Consider the following 15,837-nt stretch of genomic DNA (forward strand, 5'->3'; position numbering starts at 1 on the left):
GAACCAGCCCGGCAGCCAGAATCCAGCAGCGGGGGCCTGGGATGAGGTGAAGCCTCTCGTGCACCTGCAAAACATCCCTCATCCGGAGTGATGGCCACGTGGCAGCCCTGGTGCTCCTCTTCTCCCAAAACGCTACTCACAAAGCCAGCAGGAGGCATGAAGCGGGTCCCCTGCGGCCCTTTCTGCTCTGTCCCTGAGGCTGCTCTGGGACAGCTGCATCGTCCCCAGGGAGCCCTGAATGAGACTGGTGGGGCTGGGGTGGGACACCGGCTCTGCCAGATCTCTTGCACGCAGGCACAGCCCATCTGCCCGGACAGCAGGCTGCCCCGCTCTTCCCATACAGCCGATCGCTCAACCCCCAAACGCTGCGGAGCTGTTGCACCCAGTGTGCTCGCCTGTCCCTGCCGGCAGGCTCTTCCCTGCCCAGCTTTCTGTGATCCGGGGAGGGATTCTAGCTTAATGCAGCTATTTTGTTATTTAATCCTGCCTGATTTTCCTTAACACCTTTCCAAATGTTTTAAGCTATCCTTTGTGGTGCTCATCCACTGTTTAAGCCGAGATCAAATGATTGTATCTTAATCCCTGGATCTCAAATGAATTTGCCTTTGGTTTGGGCAGCTAACCCTCCAGCCCTTTGCTGCAGCCAGGCTGCGTTTATTCAGGGCAGGCTGAATCAGGAAAGGAATAAAAGGCCTTCTTCCTCTCCTCCTCTCGCTATTTCTCTCTTTCTTGCAAATTAATGGCACTTGAGCTGCACAAAATAGATAATATCCCCCAGATTAATATTTCCAAGCCATTGTATGTTTTTCTTTGTGATGAGCCACTGGAGCCTTCTTTTGTCAAACTACCGACGTGCAATGAAAGCCAGCGCAATACTGTGCTTTTTGGGGCCGACTGGGTGCACAGAGCAAGATGACATGGAGCGAGCGTACAGGACAGCACCTGAATCTATTGTACCGTCTTCCCGGAGCACCCAGCCACGCTCTCCATGAGCAGTCCCCAGCGGCAACCTGGCACTGTGCTTTTCCCAAAGGACACGTGCACTTCGCTTTGGTGGCATTGGAACGGCTGCCTCTATTTCGACACACTCGCTTGGCCCACGGGAGTGGGTTTCTCAGCTGGGCAAGGGGAGACCTGCAGTTGCTGAAGCTCCCCTGGAGCCAGCGGAGCAGCGCAGCCCTGCGCAGTTCCTGAGGGCACTGAGACAAACGTGGGGACCCTGTTGACACAAGCCCTGCTTCCTCCCGAGCAAGCCCAGGAGCAGGCACCAGTCCCCATGACCATGCCTTCCCCACATTCCTCTGCTTTCCCCACGCTCTGTCACACGGAGAGGTTTTGGGGCAGGAGAACCTCTGAATCAGACAAGAGGATGCTGATCTCAGCCCCATCCTCTGGGTGTTGCTAAATCTTGGCTTCTCCTTTCATTGCAATTGCCCATGGCTATGCCAAGGGACGCCTGCTCAGACGCATACAAAGAGGCTTGGAGAAAGATTAAACGCCATTTTTCTACAGCGTGCTCTAGATTTTATTGATAGTAGATTAAATCTAATTAAATTCACATGTTAGTCCAGCCAGATTAAACGGCACATTCTGCTTCACGACCTTAGCTTGGCCCAGAGGAACCTGGAAATGCAGATGGCATAACTGGTCCGGTCCTTCATGTCTAGACTCAGACCCAGGCTTTGATTCGATGCCAGAAGTTGGATCTGCACAGTTTCATCAGTATGTTAAGGATCGTGCCCCACATCCAGGCCTGGTTCAGAGCAGAGCAGCCATCCCAGCCCTGGAGGGTGCTGCTGCCCCAGGCGCCCTCTTGTAAGCCCACAGTGCTGGTGGGAGAAGCTCAGGTCACCATCTGACCTGGGTTTTCCTGTAGGTGCTGCCATCGCTGGGTCTCATGCCAGCTCCTGCTGACAGCTAGCATGTCTCCGAGGTACCCGAGTCCTTGGCGAGGCAGGCAGCGCTAGTCCCAAACTTCTCTGAGCTGGGCAGGGTGACCATGAGGCTAAATTGCATCCAAACCCATCCCGATGGAGCGATGGGCTGATGCAGCCTCATCCAAGGGTGTGTGTTGGGACCCTGTGTTGGAAGGGGTTCGCCTTCCAGGAAAAGGACAATGAGAGCTGCAACTCAGCTTCTCTGGTGCTGTGGGAATTCACAGCAGAATCTCTCTTTTAAGCACAACTCACCTCTATGCAGCTAGTCTGGACTTGCACGGGAAGAAACCACGCGAAACCCTGGGAATAAACCACCTGCCTCCTTGTGAGGACCTGTAAATCTCGCCCAGCAGAGCTTGAGAGAAATGCAAAGGATGGAAATAAACTCCACTGTGTAATTAGCACCCTTTGTATGCCAGGGCAGTCATACTCAACCCCACATGCAACCAGGAGCCAGGTCTGCCTGCACAGGCCTCAATGCCAAATACCCTCCCCAGGTGTAAAGCTGCACCGCCTCACTGAAACCAGTGAAGTTTCCCCGTAGAGGAGGAACTGACTTTGTGATACGAAAGATTATTTAAACTGCAAGGACAAATACCCTCTTCTAAAAGCTACAGCCAGTGCCGATAGGAGTGTTTCCTAGCAAATACCCGCAGCACACTGAGCAATCAGTCTTATTTTATTAAAGAATAAAACGTCTACACGGCGTTTTTCCAAGTGAGACTCTGGATTGACACTGACGCCTCTTTACAGTGCAGTACTTTCTCTCATCCCGAACTGTCTCGGGTAACCTGATCTTTGCATGCTGCACCATGGACTGAAGTGTGGTGCGGGCTGAAGCACGGTGTCACCAAGAGCACAGGCACCACTGGGGACTGCTCCTCCCTTCAGCCTTGCTGACTGCCCCCAAAGCAGACACAGCTCCGCGCCTTGGGAGGCCATACAGATTCAGCGGCTGCTGTGATTATCTCTGCAAGACATTCCATGGGCATCAGTGACAGCTGGAGCAATTCCTCTTTTTCTAGGACAAGAAGTTTGGCAGCTAGGGTCTGGGGATGTGGAAAAGTGCTTTCTCTGGGGTGGCCTTCATAGCCATTGGGAAATGCCGCCAAGGGGACCCAAACTCCAGGGGTGCTTAGAGATGCCCAGGTCAGGTGAGAAGAAGCAGTTTAAAGGCTGTGTGGAAACACATTTCACCATACTGGCATTTAACAAGCCTGTGCATACTCCCCGGTAGGAGAGCTGGTCTCATGTTTAGAGGCAAGTCAAAAATCCCCTCAGAGCAGGCAGCAGGTGCGCAGACACGTTCTCCGGGTGAGGCTGGAGGCAACGTCCTGTCTGGAGACAGAGCCACCTCTGCCGCAGGGCAGCCCTGGGGCTTGCAGGTGTATCAGCACTCTAAGCCACGCTGCAGCCTCCACAGGAGCCAGTATCTAGCCCAGGCTTTAAAAGCAGCCTTATCTCCTTGTGTTCTTGCATAACAGCAAGATGGAAATCGCACTGTGTTTATACAGACCCAAATGATAGGAGTCTGAGCAAATGCTTGCACACGAAAGCTTCAGCTGACTACAGAGCTTCATTTCCAGGAGTGGAGGAAAACCACGTAGCCACTTAATCCTTTGAAGACTTCAATCACCCTGATAAGGGAAGGCAGGGGAGGACAGTCCCATTCACACCTGTGAGACTGCCACCTCCCCAGGCAGGCTGGGTGCCACTGCCCCAGAGAGACCCATAAGACAGACGGTGCAGGCCAGCATGGCTCCAGAGTCTGCCCACTGCCCTTCCCTGCCGGCTGTGGGGATTTAAACCCTTAATCCTGGGGAGATTGTGCAACAGCTCCTTCAGGCTGAGAACAGATTATGCCCGTTTCAAAGGTATTTGGCACTGGGCTGCACTGGGAGAGCCCAGTAAACTGGCCCAACTCCTCCTGTGAAAGCACCTGCAGGCGATTCCTGCAGCTGGTGCCTAGCAACATGCTCTGAGCTGCTCCAACAACAGCTAAAATTCAACGTTATTTCATCCTTCCTCCCCAGAGGAGCAGCTCTTGAGTCATCACCAGGGGAGAACGGGATGTGTCTCCCACTTGGCTTGCTATAAACGGGTGGTATGCGAGGGGCTGCTCTCTGTCTCTTGAGCATGTGTGCTGCTGCCAGCTAAAAAGGCATCTCCTCTTGGCATGTGGGACAGCTGCAGGTTCAGGTGATTTAGTAAATTGTTTTTTCCCCTCCTTCCCAACTTGCTTTCTCCTCCCAACAACCTCTCTGCTTCCTTGGAGCCTTTCTGTAGGAGAACCAGGTTTGGATTCACGCCCAGGCCTTGCTGGGGCAAGTCCCAGGTCATGCAAACACACAGAGGTAGCTACAAGCTCAGGGCTACACCAGGCACTCTCTGGTGACACGCAGCAACTTTTAGATCACCTGTGTGACGGATGAAGGCACCTCTGAATCTGAGATGCTCTCGGGGAATGGCGAATATCAGAAAAAATGCACAGGAAACCAAGCTTGCCTGTTTATGGGGCTGAGATCCTCGCGGAGGTGGTGAGGCAAACGCCGGCCAGCCTGGGCGGGACCAAGCAGCGTGTTTCTGCATGTGGGCAGGGTGCAGGGATCGGTGATGGGAAGAGGGAGTTGACGGGAGGATCCAGCTGCAGAGAGGGCAGGGGCTGGGTGGGCAGCACAGCCTCCAACGCCTGCTGGCACTGTGCAGAGGGGAGGAGGGCTCCGGCTGGAAGAGGTGGGAAGCTGTGAGTAGATGAAGCTCATGAGTAGTAGAGCCGTGGTGCCACAACCTGGGCGCTTCTCAGAGAAAAGTGAGATGAGGCGCCTTGCGGGGCTTTTCTGAACTCTGGGAGGGCACATATTTGCCTCTGGGAGCAAGCCTGAGATCCAGGCAGATTTCCCAGTGGGAGACTGTTAGGAAATCTCAGGCTTGCCTGAGTGACGCAGCTCCCTTGGTGGTGTCTGGTGGGAGGGCAGCTGCCCACCATCTGCCCTGGCCATTCTCAGTGCCCGCGTGGGTTCACCACCGCAGGACCGATCCCTCCTTGCCTCCCCAGCCTGCTCCCTTGGGAAGCCCTGGGTGGCCCTAGGGACTGCAGCCAAGGGGTCAGAGGCGCCTCATTGCTGCAGACGGTGGGGGCTGCCAGAAGGACCACCTTTATCTCACGGCTGTCTGTCCTCAGCTCCCGGCTGCCTGCATAGCCTGGAGGGAAGACTGAGGTTTGGACTCTACAGCCTGAAGCAGATGAGGAAAGACGTGGGTAAGCGCAGTACTGCCAACAGAGACCTCTCCAGCGCATCCCAGGTCCCTCAACCCTTCAGGATGGGAGATTGCTCTGTTCCCCAGCCCAGGAGTGGTGTTCAGCATGCTTCAGGTGGGTGTTTGGCTTACATATTTGTCATCACCTTAAACAAACACAGCGGCATTGCACAGGTTACCTGACAGGGATGGAGAAGCATTTTATACAGAAAGGCATAAAGAACCTGACTCCGATATGGCTTTTTCTAGTGTCCAGTGGGTGGCTCTGCCTGCATGGGTCAGGAATTGTCCTGTCCCCTGCCATGCCATGTCTGAAGGCCAGGAGACATTGTGATGGATCTGTTTCCCTTCCAGCTGTGGGTGGGGAGAGCTCTGCCACCAGAGTGGCTGAGCAGCCCCTGCCTTGGGGCTGATGGCACTAGTTGTGTTGACTGGCCCAAAGTATGTTTGGCACAAGCTTAGGACAGCAGTTTTTTTAAACCACGATGGCCAAATCTAGGAGAAGATGCTGTCTGTAGTGCAAAACTCTGCTAGCCGAGGGGACTAGACATGTCTTGCAGATCAGACATGTCTTCCTGCTCCGGCAGTCCCTTCCCACCACAGCCTGCCAGCAGTTTGTGCCGTTGCTCCCAAGCTCCTTTCAGGCCAAATCCGCAGCTAGCTTAAGCAGTTTCAGTGCTAACTCCTTGCATAGCCTGGCTCAGAGGAAAGTGGCACGCAGCTGGGAGCGTGGTGGAGATGGGGACCTTTGCAGCCAGCAGGTGACATGTTGATAGCAAAATCCTCAGCTCAGAAAACGTCTCCTCCTTTCCCGCAAACGTAAAAGGGCAGAATGAAGGTTGAGCTTTCTGACCTCCGAGTTCTTGACTTCTGTTCTCACATTACAGCAGCAGCAAATCCTGTTGCATGGAGCAGAAATCTATCTGTCTGTATATGCACTATTTCAGACCCTTCTTTGCATAAACTATTCCAGCCTTCATCAGAAACAAGGGTGTTTACTAGCAGCAGAAGTGGGAAACTTCTTTAGTATTGTGGAGGTTTTCCCCAGTTTTTTAGTTTTCATACTGAGCTGCTGAAGCTTAAGTCCCTCCGTTAACAGTGTTTCTACCTTTCCATGTGTTTTACTTCAAAGTATTTCCCTTTGCCTGATTTCCTGTGTATCTCTGAAATACCTCTGCATGTAGAGTGCGCTCTGCCGTCTTTCTGAGGTCAGGAAAGGTTCTCCTCTTGACTTTGGATGGGGTTAGAAGGACAGGCAACGGCACACTCATTTTCCCCAAATTAGAAGGTATCAAACTGCAAAAGGCCAATGTCAACGTTTTTTCTAGTATTCATATCAACACTTCTGTACAAAGTGCAGAAGTGCACTGCCATTTATGCTGATGTAAATCTAGAATAATGAAGTCCTTGACAGTTTTACAGCATTGCATATTTTCACAAGTGGCATAACTAGAGTTGAAATATATGATTATCGTTTTGCTCGTTGTACCCTTCTGCAGTTCTCGCTGTGATTACAGCATCTTTTAGACATTTTAATGTCTTTGTAAACATGCTTCAGACACCAAACTCTGAGGCAAGGACTGCCACTGTAAGCACAGCACCAAATGTAATGGACCCCAATGTTAGGAAGACCCTTATGTGCTACCTCAGTAGTAAAGCACCAAAAGCAGGGTTTGGAAAAGGTTTGGAAAGCACTTCCAGGTGCCGCGAGAACCCATTGGTTTTTGCTTTGAAGCTCTCCCCTGAGCTTTCCCTGGTCCTCTGTTTAGGCAGAACCAAACTCTGCTTGTTTTTTTAGATTGCTGTCACTCAAAAGTTGTGTCTCCAGGACCAAATAAGTTAGCATAGCTCAAGACTTTGAGAAAACTGAGAGCGTTACCACGGTGAGGTGGGTTTTGCAAAGCTGTTGTCCACCTCACATGCTGATTTATCAGACAAAATGTGTTGTCCTACCAAGTGACAAGGTCACACCGACCAATTTGATTGTGAAGGTTTACATGACCTTTAGCAATAGGAAACCTCACAGACTAAAACCTTTGTGCGGTAAAGGCAGCGGCTTTTAACAGTGGCTTTAACAGCCGGCCTTTCCAAAGGATGCACTAAGGTCGATTTGGTTTTAGAGCAACAAGACTATTAAGAAAACCCAGAAAAGTTTGGTCCCTTAGGAACTTGTGTGGCTTGTTCTGATTCAGCGCTGTCCTTTTGTGTGTCTCCAGCCCAAAAGCAGCAGCAGTGCCACAGCATGCAAGAACTCAAGAGAGGAGTCAGTGCTCCTGCCTGAAGCGCAGAGGGCTTGGGCCACTTTCCTGGCCGTCCCCGTAGCCCAAGAGAGGTGGAAAAGGGAAGCGACGCGCAGCGCAGGGAAAGGTGGGCGCCACCGGGTAGCCTTAAGGGACCAGCGGCGAGCTGTGCTGGGAGCAGCGGGCCCTGAGGCGCTGCGTGCGGCCTTGAGGCCCCCTCACCAGCCGAGCCTCCTCCGCCCCTTTGCCCCAGACGCCCCGCTGCTCTCCGGGCCCCTCTCCTCACCCAAGGCCCCGGGCTGCTGGGCCGTGAGGGGGCCACCCCATCCCTGCGCCCAGCTCAGCACAGGCGGCGGCCGCCATCTTCGGCGCCGCCGGGCGGGGACCCACCGCGCACGCGCCACCCCCGGGGTGGGTGGGGGGCGGCCGCCCCCTGCGCACGCGCCGCGCCGCCCCTCCCCTCCCCGGGCGGGCAGCCGTGGGGCGCGAGGCCCCGCCTCGCCCGCGCCCCGCGCGCGCGCCGCCGCCGCCGGCGGGTGATAAAAGGTCTGGCGGCGGAGCTCTGACGTCACGGCGAGTTAATTTTAAACCCGGACAAGATGGCGGAGAGGGACGCGGCGCGGCGCGCGGGTCCGGCCCGCCGGCGGCCAGACCCGGCAGGTAACGTGGACCCCCCGGCTCCGGGACGGACGGACGGACGGGTGGCGGCGGGGCCCTGGCGGGAGGCGCGGTGCTGGGCGGTCGGACGGGTCGGCGGGCGGCGGCGGCGGGGGAGGCCCCGGTGTCTCCCCCCTCCTCAAAATGGCGGGGGCGGCCGCCTGCCCCGACGCACGCCCTCGGTGGGCGGCGGGGGAGCCGACGCAGCGGCCCCGCTCCCCGGCGGGGTCACCCCGTTCTCCCTGTGCGGCTGGGGCCTCCCGCGGCGCGGCCGGCGGCCCGTACCGGAGCGGGGGCGGCTGTGAGCGCGGGCCGGGGGCCGGTGACCTTATTCACCGCCGCCCGTGTGGACGCCGCCTGAGGAGCGGGGGGTGCGGGCCGCGGCGCGGACCGGTGCCGGCGGTGGGCCCCCCCCGGGCCGCTGGGCGGGCACGCTGCTGGGGTCAGGCGGGCCGGAGGGCGCCAGGTTCCTCGGAGCCGCGTCCGCCCGCGAAGGGAGCGGCACCGGTGTTGGTGGGAGAGCTCGGGGAAGGAGGGGGCTGAGCCGTGTGGGCCCGTCGCCCGCGCGGCCCCGGTGCTCCGCCGGCAGCGCTGCTCCTGTGATGGATCCTCTGCTGGCGGTGGGACATGTCTCTGGTTCGGTGTTTAGCCTCGGCTGTGCCGGAGTCTGCGCAGTATGGGTTTGTTTTTTTTTTTTTTTAAATATGTTTATTTCTCAAGAATAGCTTAAAAGCTGAGAAGTTGTAACCCCCTCTCTGCCGTGCCCCGTGTGAGGGGGGAGCCGGGAGTTGTGAGGGCTGTGTGGGTTTGAACACTGAGTTGCGTGAGGATTTTAGCACCGAACTATTTTAACGTCTTTGTTGTATAACTCTCACTTAATTTGGAAGCAGAACGATTGGACTGGGGCACGGTTAAACAAAATCCGAGCAGATGCCATGTGCCGCTAATGGTTTCAATTGCTTCATTTGCAAGCCAACTAGGGGCTGGGAAATCTAACAGCACTACAGGCTGGCAGGTGTGCAGAGTGGCTACTACTGACTGGTTTTGGGTTTTGTTTTTTTTTTTGTAGGGAGGACAAGGCAATGCTTCTGAGCATGTGGAAGGGTTTGATTGTGTTTGTCAGCGTTGCCGTTTCAATAATTTAAGAGTCAGTCTAGAGATTGAGGTTAAGATACTGCTTGGGTATTGGTTTCTCTTCCTCCCCATGCCCAGCACTGATGAAATGTCTTTAGTGATTATCTGTGTTTTTCACCACTGTGGAGTTTAATAACCTCAAAGCATTAGATTATTGCATAACTTTCTCAGGGTCATAAAAGCGCCAGCACACCTGTAATAAATGGCCTTTGAGGTAGCTGTGTCATCATTAGTGGTAGTAATATGCACATGTCACTGTTAAGTTGCTTGCATATCTTGAGTTTGGAACAACTTATATTGATAGGGTCTGCACGTACAGCTATGGGTGATCTGTGCCTGCCTGCAGAAGAGCTTTCCGTACAATGAAGTAAAGCAGAGTGGTAAATTGGAATAGTTACGAGAAGAGAAACGTAACTGGAGAGGCCTATAACTCCTCCTGTACCATTACTAAGTGCTGCTTAACAGCTGTTATGTTCCAGCTTACCCTAAAGTCACTAATGATGTTACAGTTCCTCCTCAAATAATAGCAATAGCTCTGCGGTGTTTCAACTACACTTCTTTTAAAAGGGGGGAGTAGGGTCAAGGAAGGCTGTATTCTTTCTTTTTCATGTTCACCTGCCTGCAACTTAAAGACATTTCTGAAATAGTTCTAGCACAGAACGGTTTTACTTGAACTGTCATGAAAGCATTCCTTTATATACGACGGTCTCTCCTGGTTTAGGAGGCCAAGCAGCTCTTGTTTGTGTTGGATGGACAGGAATGCCTGAGCCAGGTCTGGCTGGAGTGCTGATACTTCTCGGGTACCTTGTGCCAACTGCAGTCCATGTGTTTTGGTTAAATATCAGTGACTAATGTTTGCTTACTGCCTGTACTAATAAAGTACCACTGACTGGAGAAAGATACTGGAATAGATGAGGGGTCGTTTTCTCTCCTTGTCCTAATAAGAATAGGGACGCTACCTCAAGCTGCCTAGACTGGATAAGAGTGAGTCTGTTGGAGGGGAGGAGGGATGGCGGTTTTCCTCCAATGTAATAACTTATCTCCTGATAGCAGTATCGCATCTTCTCTGACTTTGAGCTTTGCCCAACTGCAAAAACAGATGTAATAAGTGGACGGAAATGCAAGTAAATTAAATTCTGTGTTCTTGTTTTGGTAGTGAACCACAGTGTTAGTCTCTAGCACAAGCTGGATCGCAGGTTTCGCTTCAACACTATGATATAAAAGTAGTTTTAACTTTGTGCCTGTTGTTAGTATGCTGTTGTACATATTAGCACAATCTGTAAAAGTTTCTAACTGTTCCAAGAACATTCATAAGGAAAACTGCCAAGTTTCACTTAAATCTAACTTTTCTATGTAAGGTGAAGTTTGAAGTTGCTTTTGTTATTGCACTGCAGTCATGAAAAGGTCCCGTCCTGGGGATAATTTTTGATACCCTGGCAGGGCAGTCTTTGCATGGGAAGTTTTAAACTTTAAAATCAGACTTAATGATTTCCTTGTTTTTACTGTTGCTGCATGGTGTGCCTACAATATGATGTGCAAACTGCTCGTTTGAGTGCAGTTTTCCAACTTTTTGTTAAATCCTGCATTAACTTCTCAAACTTAGTGTATTAGTATTTTAAGGTTTTGTCTTTAATCTCAACTATCTAAGGTGAACCAGGCACAAAAATATTTTCTAAGCTTCTATGTAGGCAGGCCTGTATTTGTAATTAACTGGAAGTTTTCAGAAGTAGTTATATACATTGGTTCTTAAGACTTTACTCTGACTGTGTCTCTCTCAAAACATTTTCAGCAACATGAACTTCTTGAGATGTCCTGGAGGAAAGATGGAAGTAGCTTTCCTTGTTTTTGGAAGGTTGTTCTTGACATGAAGAACACTGTCTCATCCCATAGCTGATTTTGAGGTCATAGTGCTGTGTAGGGAATTGATTTACGTGAATACATTTGTAGGGTTGCGATTTGTATCCGTAATACCAGAACAAATGGATGAGCAAGTTTGAAATAGGTGTGAAAACATCACTCAGATTGGTGTCTGCTGTTTCAAGTAGCTGCAGAGAAATGACTGATATGAAATGAGTGAGGTCTATTAGGACAAGGTTTATAATCAAGTAATTTCTATCAGCAAATTAATGCGTAATAGGGGCTAATGTTCTGAGGGCATTGGTAGCTAACTTGTCTGACCTTTAACTTCTGGGTTTTTTTTTCTGAAATAAATCAATATATTTTGTGTAGTGTTCACTTCCAGGAAAGCAAGATTTTATGTGCTTGCTGAGCACGCTTTTTGAAACACTTTCAATATAAAAGTTGGAGAAACTCAGAAGGCATTTAAATTTGGAAGACGATCCTCTGTCCGCTTAAGAGATCTGGGATGGAATCTGAGGAATTTGAAGATCTGTCTTTCCTTCCCCATTGCTAATTTTTATTTGACTGAATTTATCTTCTAAGACCTGAAGGTAACACCCATTGTATTCTGCAGCTGTACAAACAAGTTACTGGGAGATGGTCTAGGGTATAAATTAATACTAGGCAAGTACAACCTGTTGGTGTTTAACTGAGTTCTCACTCTGCAGCAAAGCAAGGAGCTTTCCCTCCCCCTTTGCATTTGTGAGAGAGAGGACATGCGCCATTATAGTGCCATAGATGGTAAATTCACATAATGAATTACGTCAGTGGCAAGTTGTTCATGTGCTTACATATCCTAAAGCAATCTAGTTAGTTTGCCTGGAGTCTGTCACTGAGAATTCCATCTGCTCCAGGGGGATGTTGCTCCTTGAGCTAACAAGACTAGTTTGTATCTTATTCTAGCGTGAGAATAGTAGATCTTTGTGCTCAGTATGATCTGTAAAGCTAAATAAGGATCTCCTCTCTTTCCCATTAACTAAACAGAAAAAATAACAGCGCTAACTTTATAATTAGTAGTAGTTAGTAGCTGGCTCCTCTTTAAGGTTGGAAAAACTTAAAGCAGAATGTTTGACACCAAAGATGGCATTCCTAGGCCATATAGCATCCAGGACAGTCTGATAAAAGTTACTTGAGTGAAAGCTGGTAAGCTGGGTTTTGGAATTCCTATTTGATGCCAACTTGATAAAAATCATGAGCAGGGCTAGTAAGAAATAAAATATAATGTGAAAGAGAAGTCCATTTGGGCCTCTGCGGAAATTATTTATGAAAGACCAGCTGCTTTTAAAAGAATCACCCTGCTGTTCTGTCCCCTGGAGGAATAGATAAGAGAACTGTCAAAGCTGTAAGATACACAAAGTACCTTTTGGGAAAGGACTCGGCTTACAGCTCGGTTACTGGGCCTCTATTTACGGCTTGCGTATGGTATGAGGGATATTTTGATATGCATTTGCTAGGAGGGGAGAGGTCTCATCTAATATTTTTTTCTTCTTCTAGATGTATTTCCGGCTTTATTTTCAGTGCAGACAATGAGCAAATGACTGATTGCATTTTCAAGCCCTACATACCAGTGATTTCTGCATGGCCAGGTGGGGTTTGTGTGCTACTGCAAGTCTTGGCAAGTTTCTGTTAAAAGACTGGAATAGCAGCCAAAACCTGGAAGGCAGCGGCATTGAAGATTTGAACTAATAAAATGTTACACAGATTACAGACATGAAGTGTAGAATGTAATTTCCAGTAAATTGGTATTTGAGAGTAGAACTTAATTTGCTCTTATGCAGTTGTTGCTCATGTGAGATCAGAATCAGGTTCCAGTCTGTAATTAGTGTCAAATTGTAATACCTTTTTTTTCCACTATCACCTTAGAGATTGGCACGTTGAATTTACAAGTTCTCATTGGTCTCAGTGAAGTATTTGAAGTGTCTTTTGAACAATGTGTTGTGTAATGATTCTAGGACAACAAGGCTTTCTTTTTTTTCCTTGGATTAAAAATTATAGAAACCTGTTGGAGAACATGTCTCAACTGCTTGTACTGACGTGTTAGGACTACTTCTTGTTTGTTGTGTGTACTTGGAAAAGTTGTTCTCACCTCTTATCTTCTCAAACAGGGTGGTACTGCTGAGTGGAAGAATAAGTGCAGTTATTTTAACTGTCTCTGTAAACCCAATCCTGTGATGCCTGCAAACTTGCATGCTGTGTCTTATTCCTCTCCCCTCCTCAACCCTTTCTGCATTTTTAGCTCCTCAGGTAAATGTAAGAAAGGGTCTTGTGGCTGTTCATTTGTCTTGGTCTGTGTAGTGGAATCTACTCAGGGAACCTTAAACAATTGGTAAATGAAAGGTACCATCTGTCAATCCTCTGCCTAATGTGGAAGTAATCACAATACTGATTTCATGGGAGGAACAGTCACTTGGAGCACCTGAACTGCTAGGCGTGGAGGTAGAAGTTTAGCTTCCTTGAATGTTTTGCTTAGACATAGAATAGTAATGAAAATGACTGCTGTTGAAAATTAGATTAAGGGTCTTGATAAAACCAAATCACTTAATTAAAACAAATCATCCCGCTTTTAAGAGAAATAATTTCTTAAATACATTGTAATTCTGAACTAATACTAAGGACCTCTTTTTTTTTTTTTTTTTTGTTAATGACAGCAGTGCGATTCTAAACATGGCCTTAAAGCTTCCCTCAAGGCAATTATCTTCCAAGCAACAAAGTCTTAAGCTTGTCATGGGAATGAGGGAGGGAATGCAGTACAGAATACTTAAAAGGAGATCTTTCAAAATGCTAGTATGTCAGACTTCTTAGTACATAAATTGTTTGGAAAAGTGCAATAAGTAATGCTTTTGGGGGCTGGGGCACAGAACTGGGGTATTTTCTAGTGCTTATAGTACTATAGAAATAAATAGCTACTGAAAACTTACCACATGTTATGCTCTGAGATTTAAAAGGCAAAAAAAAAATCTTTCAAAATAAAATAATGGTGGTAGGAGCATTAAGAAATGCAACTTCTACTATTAAGCTTAATTCTTTTCAGTGGAAAACTGAACACACTGTCCACTATGAGCATTTAGATAGCAGATGCGATTAAATACTTGTGGAACCTTCAGATGCTACTAGGAATTCTACTTGTTTGAGAAGAACCTTCAAATGCAATCTGGTGCTTTTAAAGAGGTTGTAAGTTGGCTTGTGGTGGACTGAGTGTTATTCTTAGAGTCTCAGTCCAAGTACTCTGAGTTGCAGGCATATCACTGTTTCATTAATCAAATATCAAACTGAGCTGTTCTGTAGTCTAAACTGTTGTTGACTTATTTCTGTAGTGCATTAAAACTGATTAGATTAAGCTTTTATGAGCTTTGAAGAGCGCTACACTGCTATCTATCTCTGTTTGGGTTCATCTTCTAAACCTAGACTTCTCTCCCCAGTGTTTGTGCTCTATACACTGTAAGGAAAGTTTTCATGGATCCACAGAATGAGGACAATAAATATGACCTACAAAAACTAAAATGTTGGTTGGAGGGGGGTGTTAAACATACAGTTGTCAGTTGTATTTCCCTGTTCCTTCTCCACCAAAGTGAAAGATGGATATTAAATCACTTGTAGTCTCAACATAAGATATGGTATGCTGTCCTGTAGAACAGCAGTTAGATTGACTAGATGTATTCAGACTAGTCCAAGAACTTGACTTAAAGAGAAGTAGTAACCAACTCCCCTTCTGTGTTTGTTCCTTTCAGGAGGATGGTGTGGCTTGCCTTGCCTCTGGGATTATTCTCCTCTTTTTCCCCACTAGGCTTGACTGGCCAGCAGCCACTAGCGTACACGTAACAATGGCATTTGCTGTCCCAGGAAAATCCTGTTTAAAAACCAAAAATGGTTCTGTTGTTAAGACTCTTGTTTTGCTATGGGTGGCTGAGGTTTCTGTGGTAACAAGTGCTGTGAATCATGGTAAAAAAAGCTTAGGTAAGTCTTGAGCCCTTTGAACTGATACAAAGGTGCTTGTTGCGTGGAACTGAGCTACTAAAGTGAAGTGTTTACAGCATCCTTGTGACAACTGATTTTTGAGATCAGAATTCTAATCTACTCTTTAGTAGAGATAGCTTTTAGCAGGTACAGTATATTCAGTAGGAATGTCCAAGGGAATGCTCCTCTAGTGCAGGAAGGATTACGCCAAGCTCAAGGTCTTCCCACCAGTTATGCATCCTAGCCTTTCTTATTGACAAAGCTGAAATTAGTGTTAACCTCCATTTGCAAAGGAAGGAAACCTTGTCGTTAAGTGAAGGTTAACAAATGTGTTGGCTAGCCCAGCCTAAACCTGAACTCTTTCAGATCGAGACAAATCCTTGGCAACACACAGTCCGATCCAGTTACAGCCCAGTTGTCTACCCATCTTTGCAGTGTTATCACATATCACTAAGTCAGTCTCCACATGAACATGCTTCTTAGCTGTACTTGTGAGTTCTGAGAGTCTGGAGAGGTTTTCCAGCTTAACTAGGTTGTAGTCACAAAGCTGATCTTTTCTTCTGGCAGCAGTGCCCAGTCAAGCAGCTTGTGCCTCCCCCTCAATTGTGCTGGTGCAGCTGTTTCGGAGGCTGTAGAGTGCACTGCACATCACCTTGTGTTTGTTCAAGATAAGTTGGTGCCTGGACCAAGGCCAGTGGTGCCAACACAGAGGGCAGCAGTCCTGTACCGTTCAACAGTACAGCTGAACCAACCCTATG

The 15,837-nt window shown here is 48.8% G+C and overlaps 1 protein-coding gene across 5 annotated transcripts in view; it reads left to right on the forward strand.

Moving 5' to 3' along the window:
• The first annotated feature begins 5,165 nt into the window (after nucleotides 1-5,165).
• Nucleotides 5,166-15,837, forward strand: part of ATL2 (atlastin GTPase 2) — a 41,392-nt gene continuing 30,720 nt past the window's right edge. The window contains exons 1-3 of one of the 5 annotated variants that reach the window (XM_063328297.1): nucleotides 8,007-8,095; nucleotides 11,456-11,676; nucleotides 12,620-12,711. In XM_063328297.1, coding sequence (XP_063184367.1) covers nucleotides 12,660-12,711 — 52 coding nt within the window. In that variant the 5' untranslated portion in view covers nucleotides 8,007-8,095; nucleotides 11,456-11,676; nucleotides 12,620-12,659. Of the gene's footprint in view, nucleotides 5,311-7,944; nucleotides 8,096-11,455; nucleotides 11,677-12,566; nucleotides 12,712-15,837 lie in introns of those variants that run through there. The other 4 variants (XM_063328294.1, XM_063328295.1, XM_063328296.1 and 1 more) reach the window with 4 other exon arrangements.

The sequence above is a fragment of the Chroicocephalus ridibundus genome, chromosome 3 (assembly GCF_963924245.1).
Source record: "Chroicocephalus ridibundus chromosome 3, bChrRid1.1, whole genome shotgun sequence".
Classification (NCBI taxonomy): domain Eukaryota; kingdom Metazoa; phylum Chordata; class Aves; order Charadriiformes; family Laridae; genus Chroicocephalus; species Chroicocephalus ridibundus.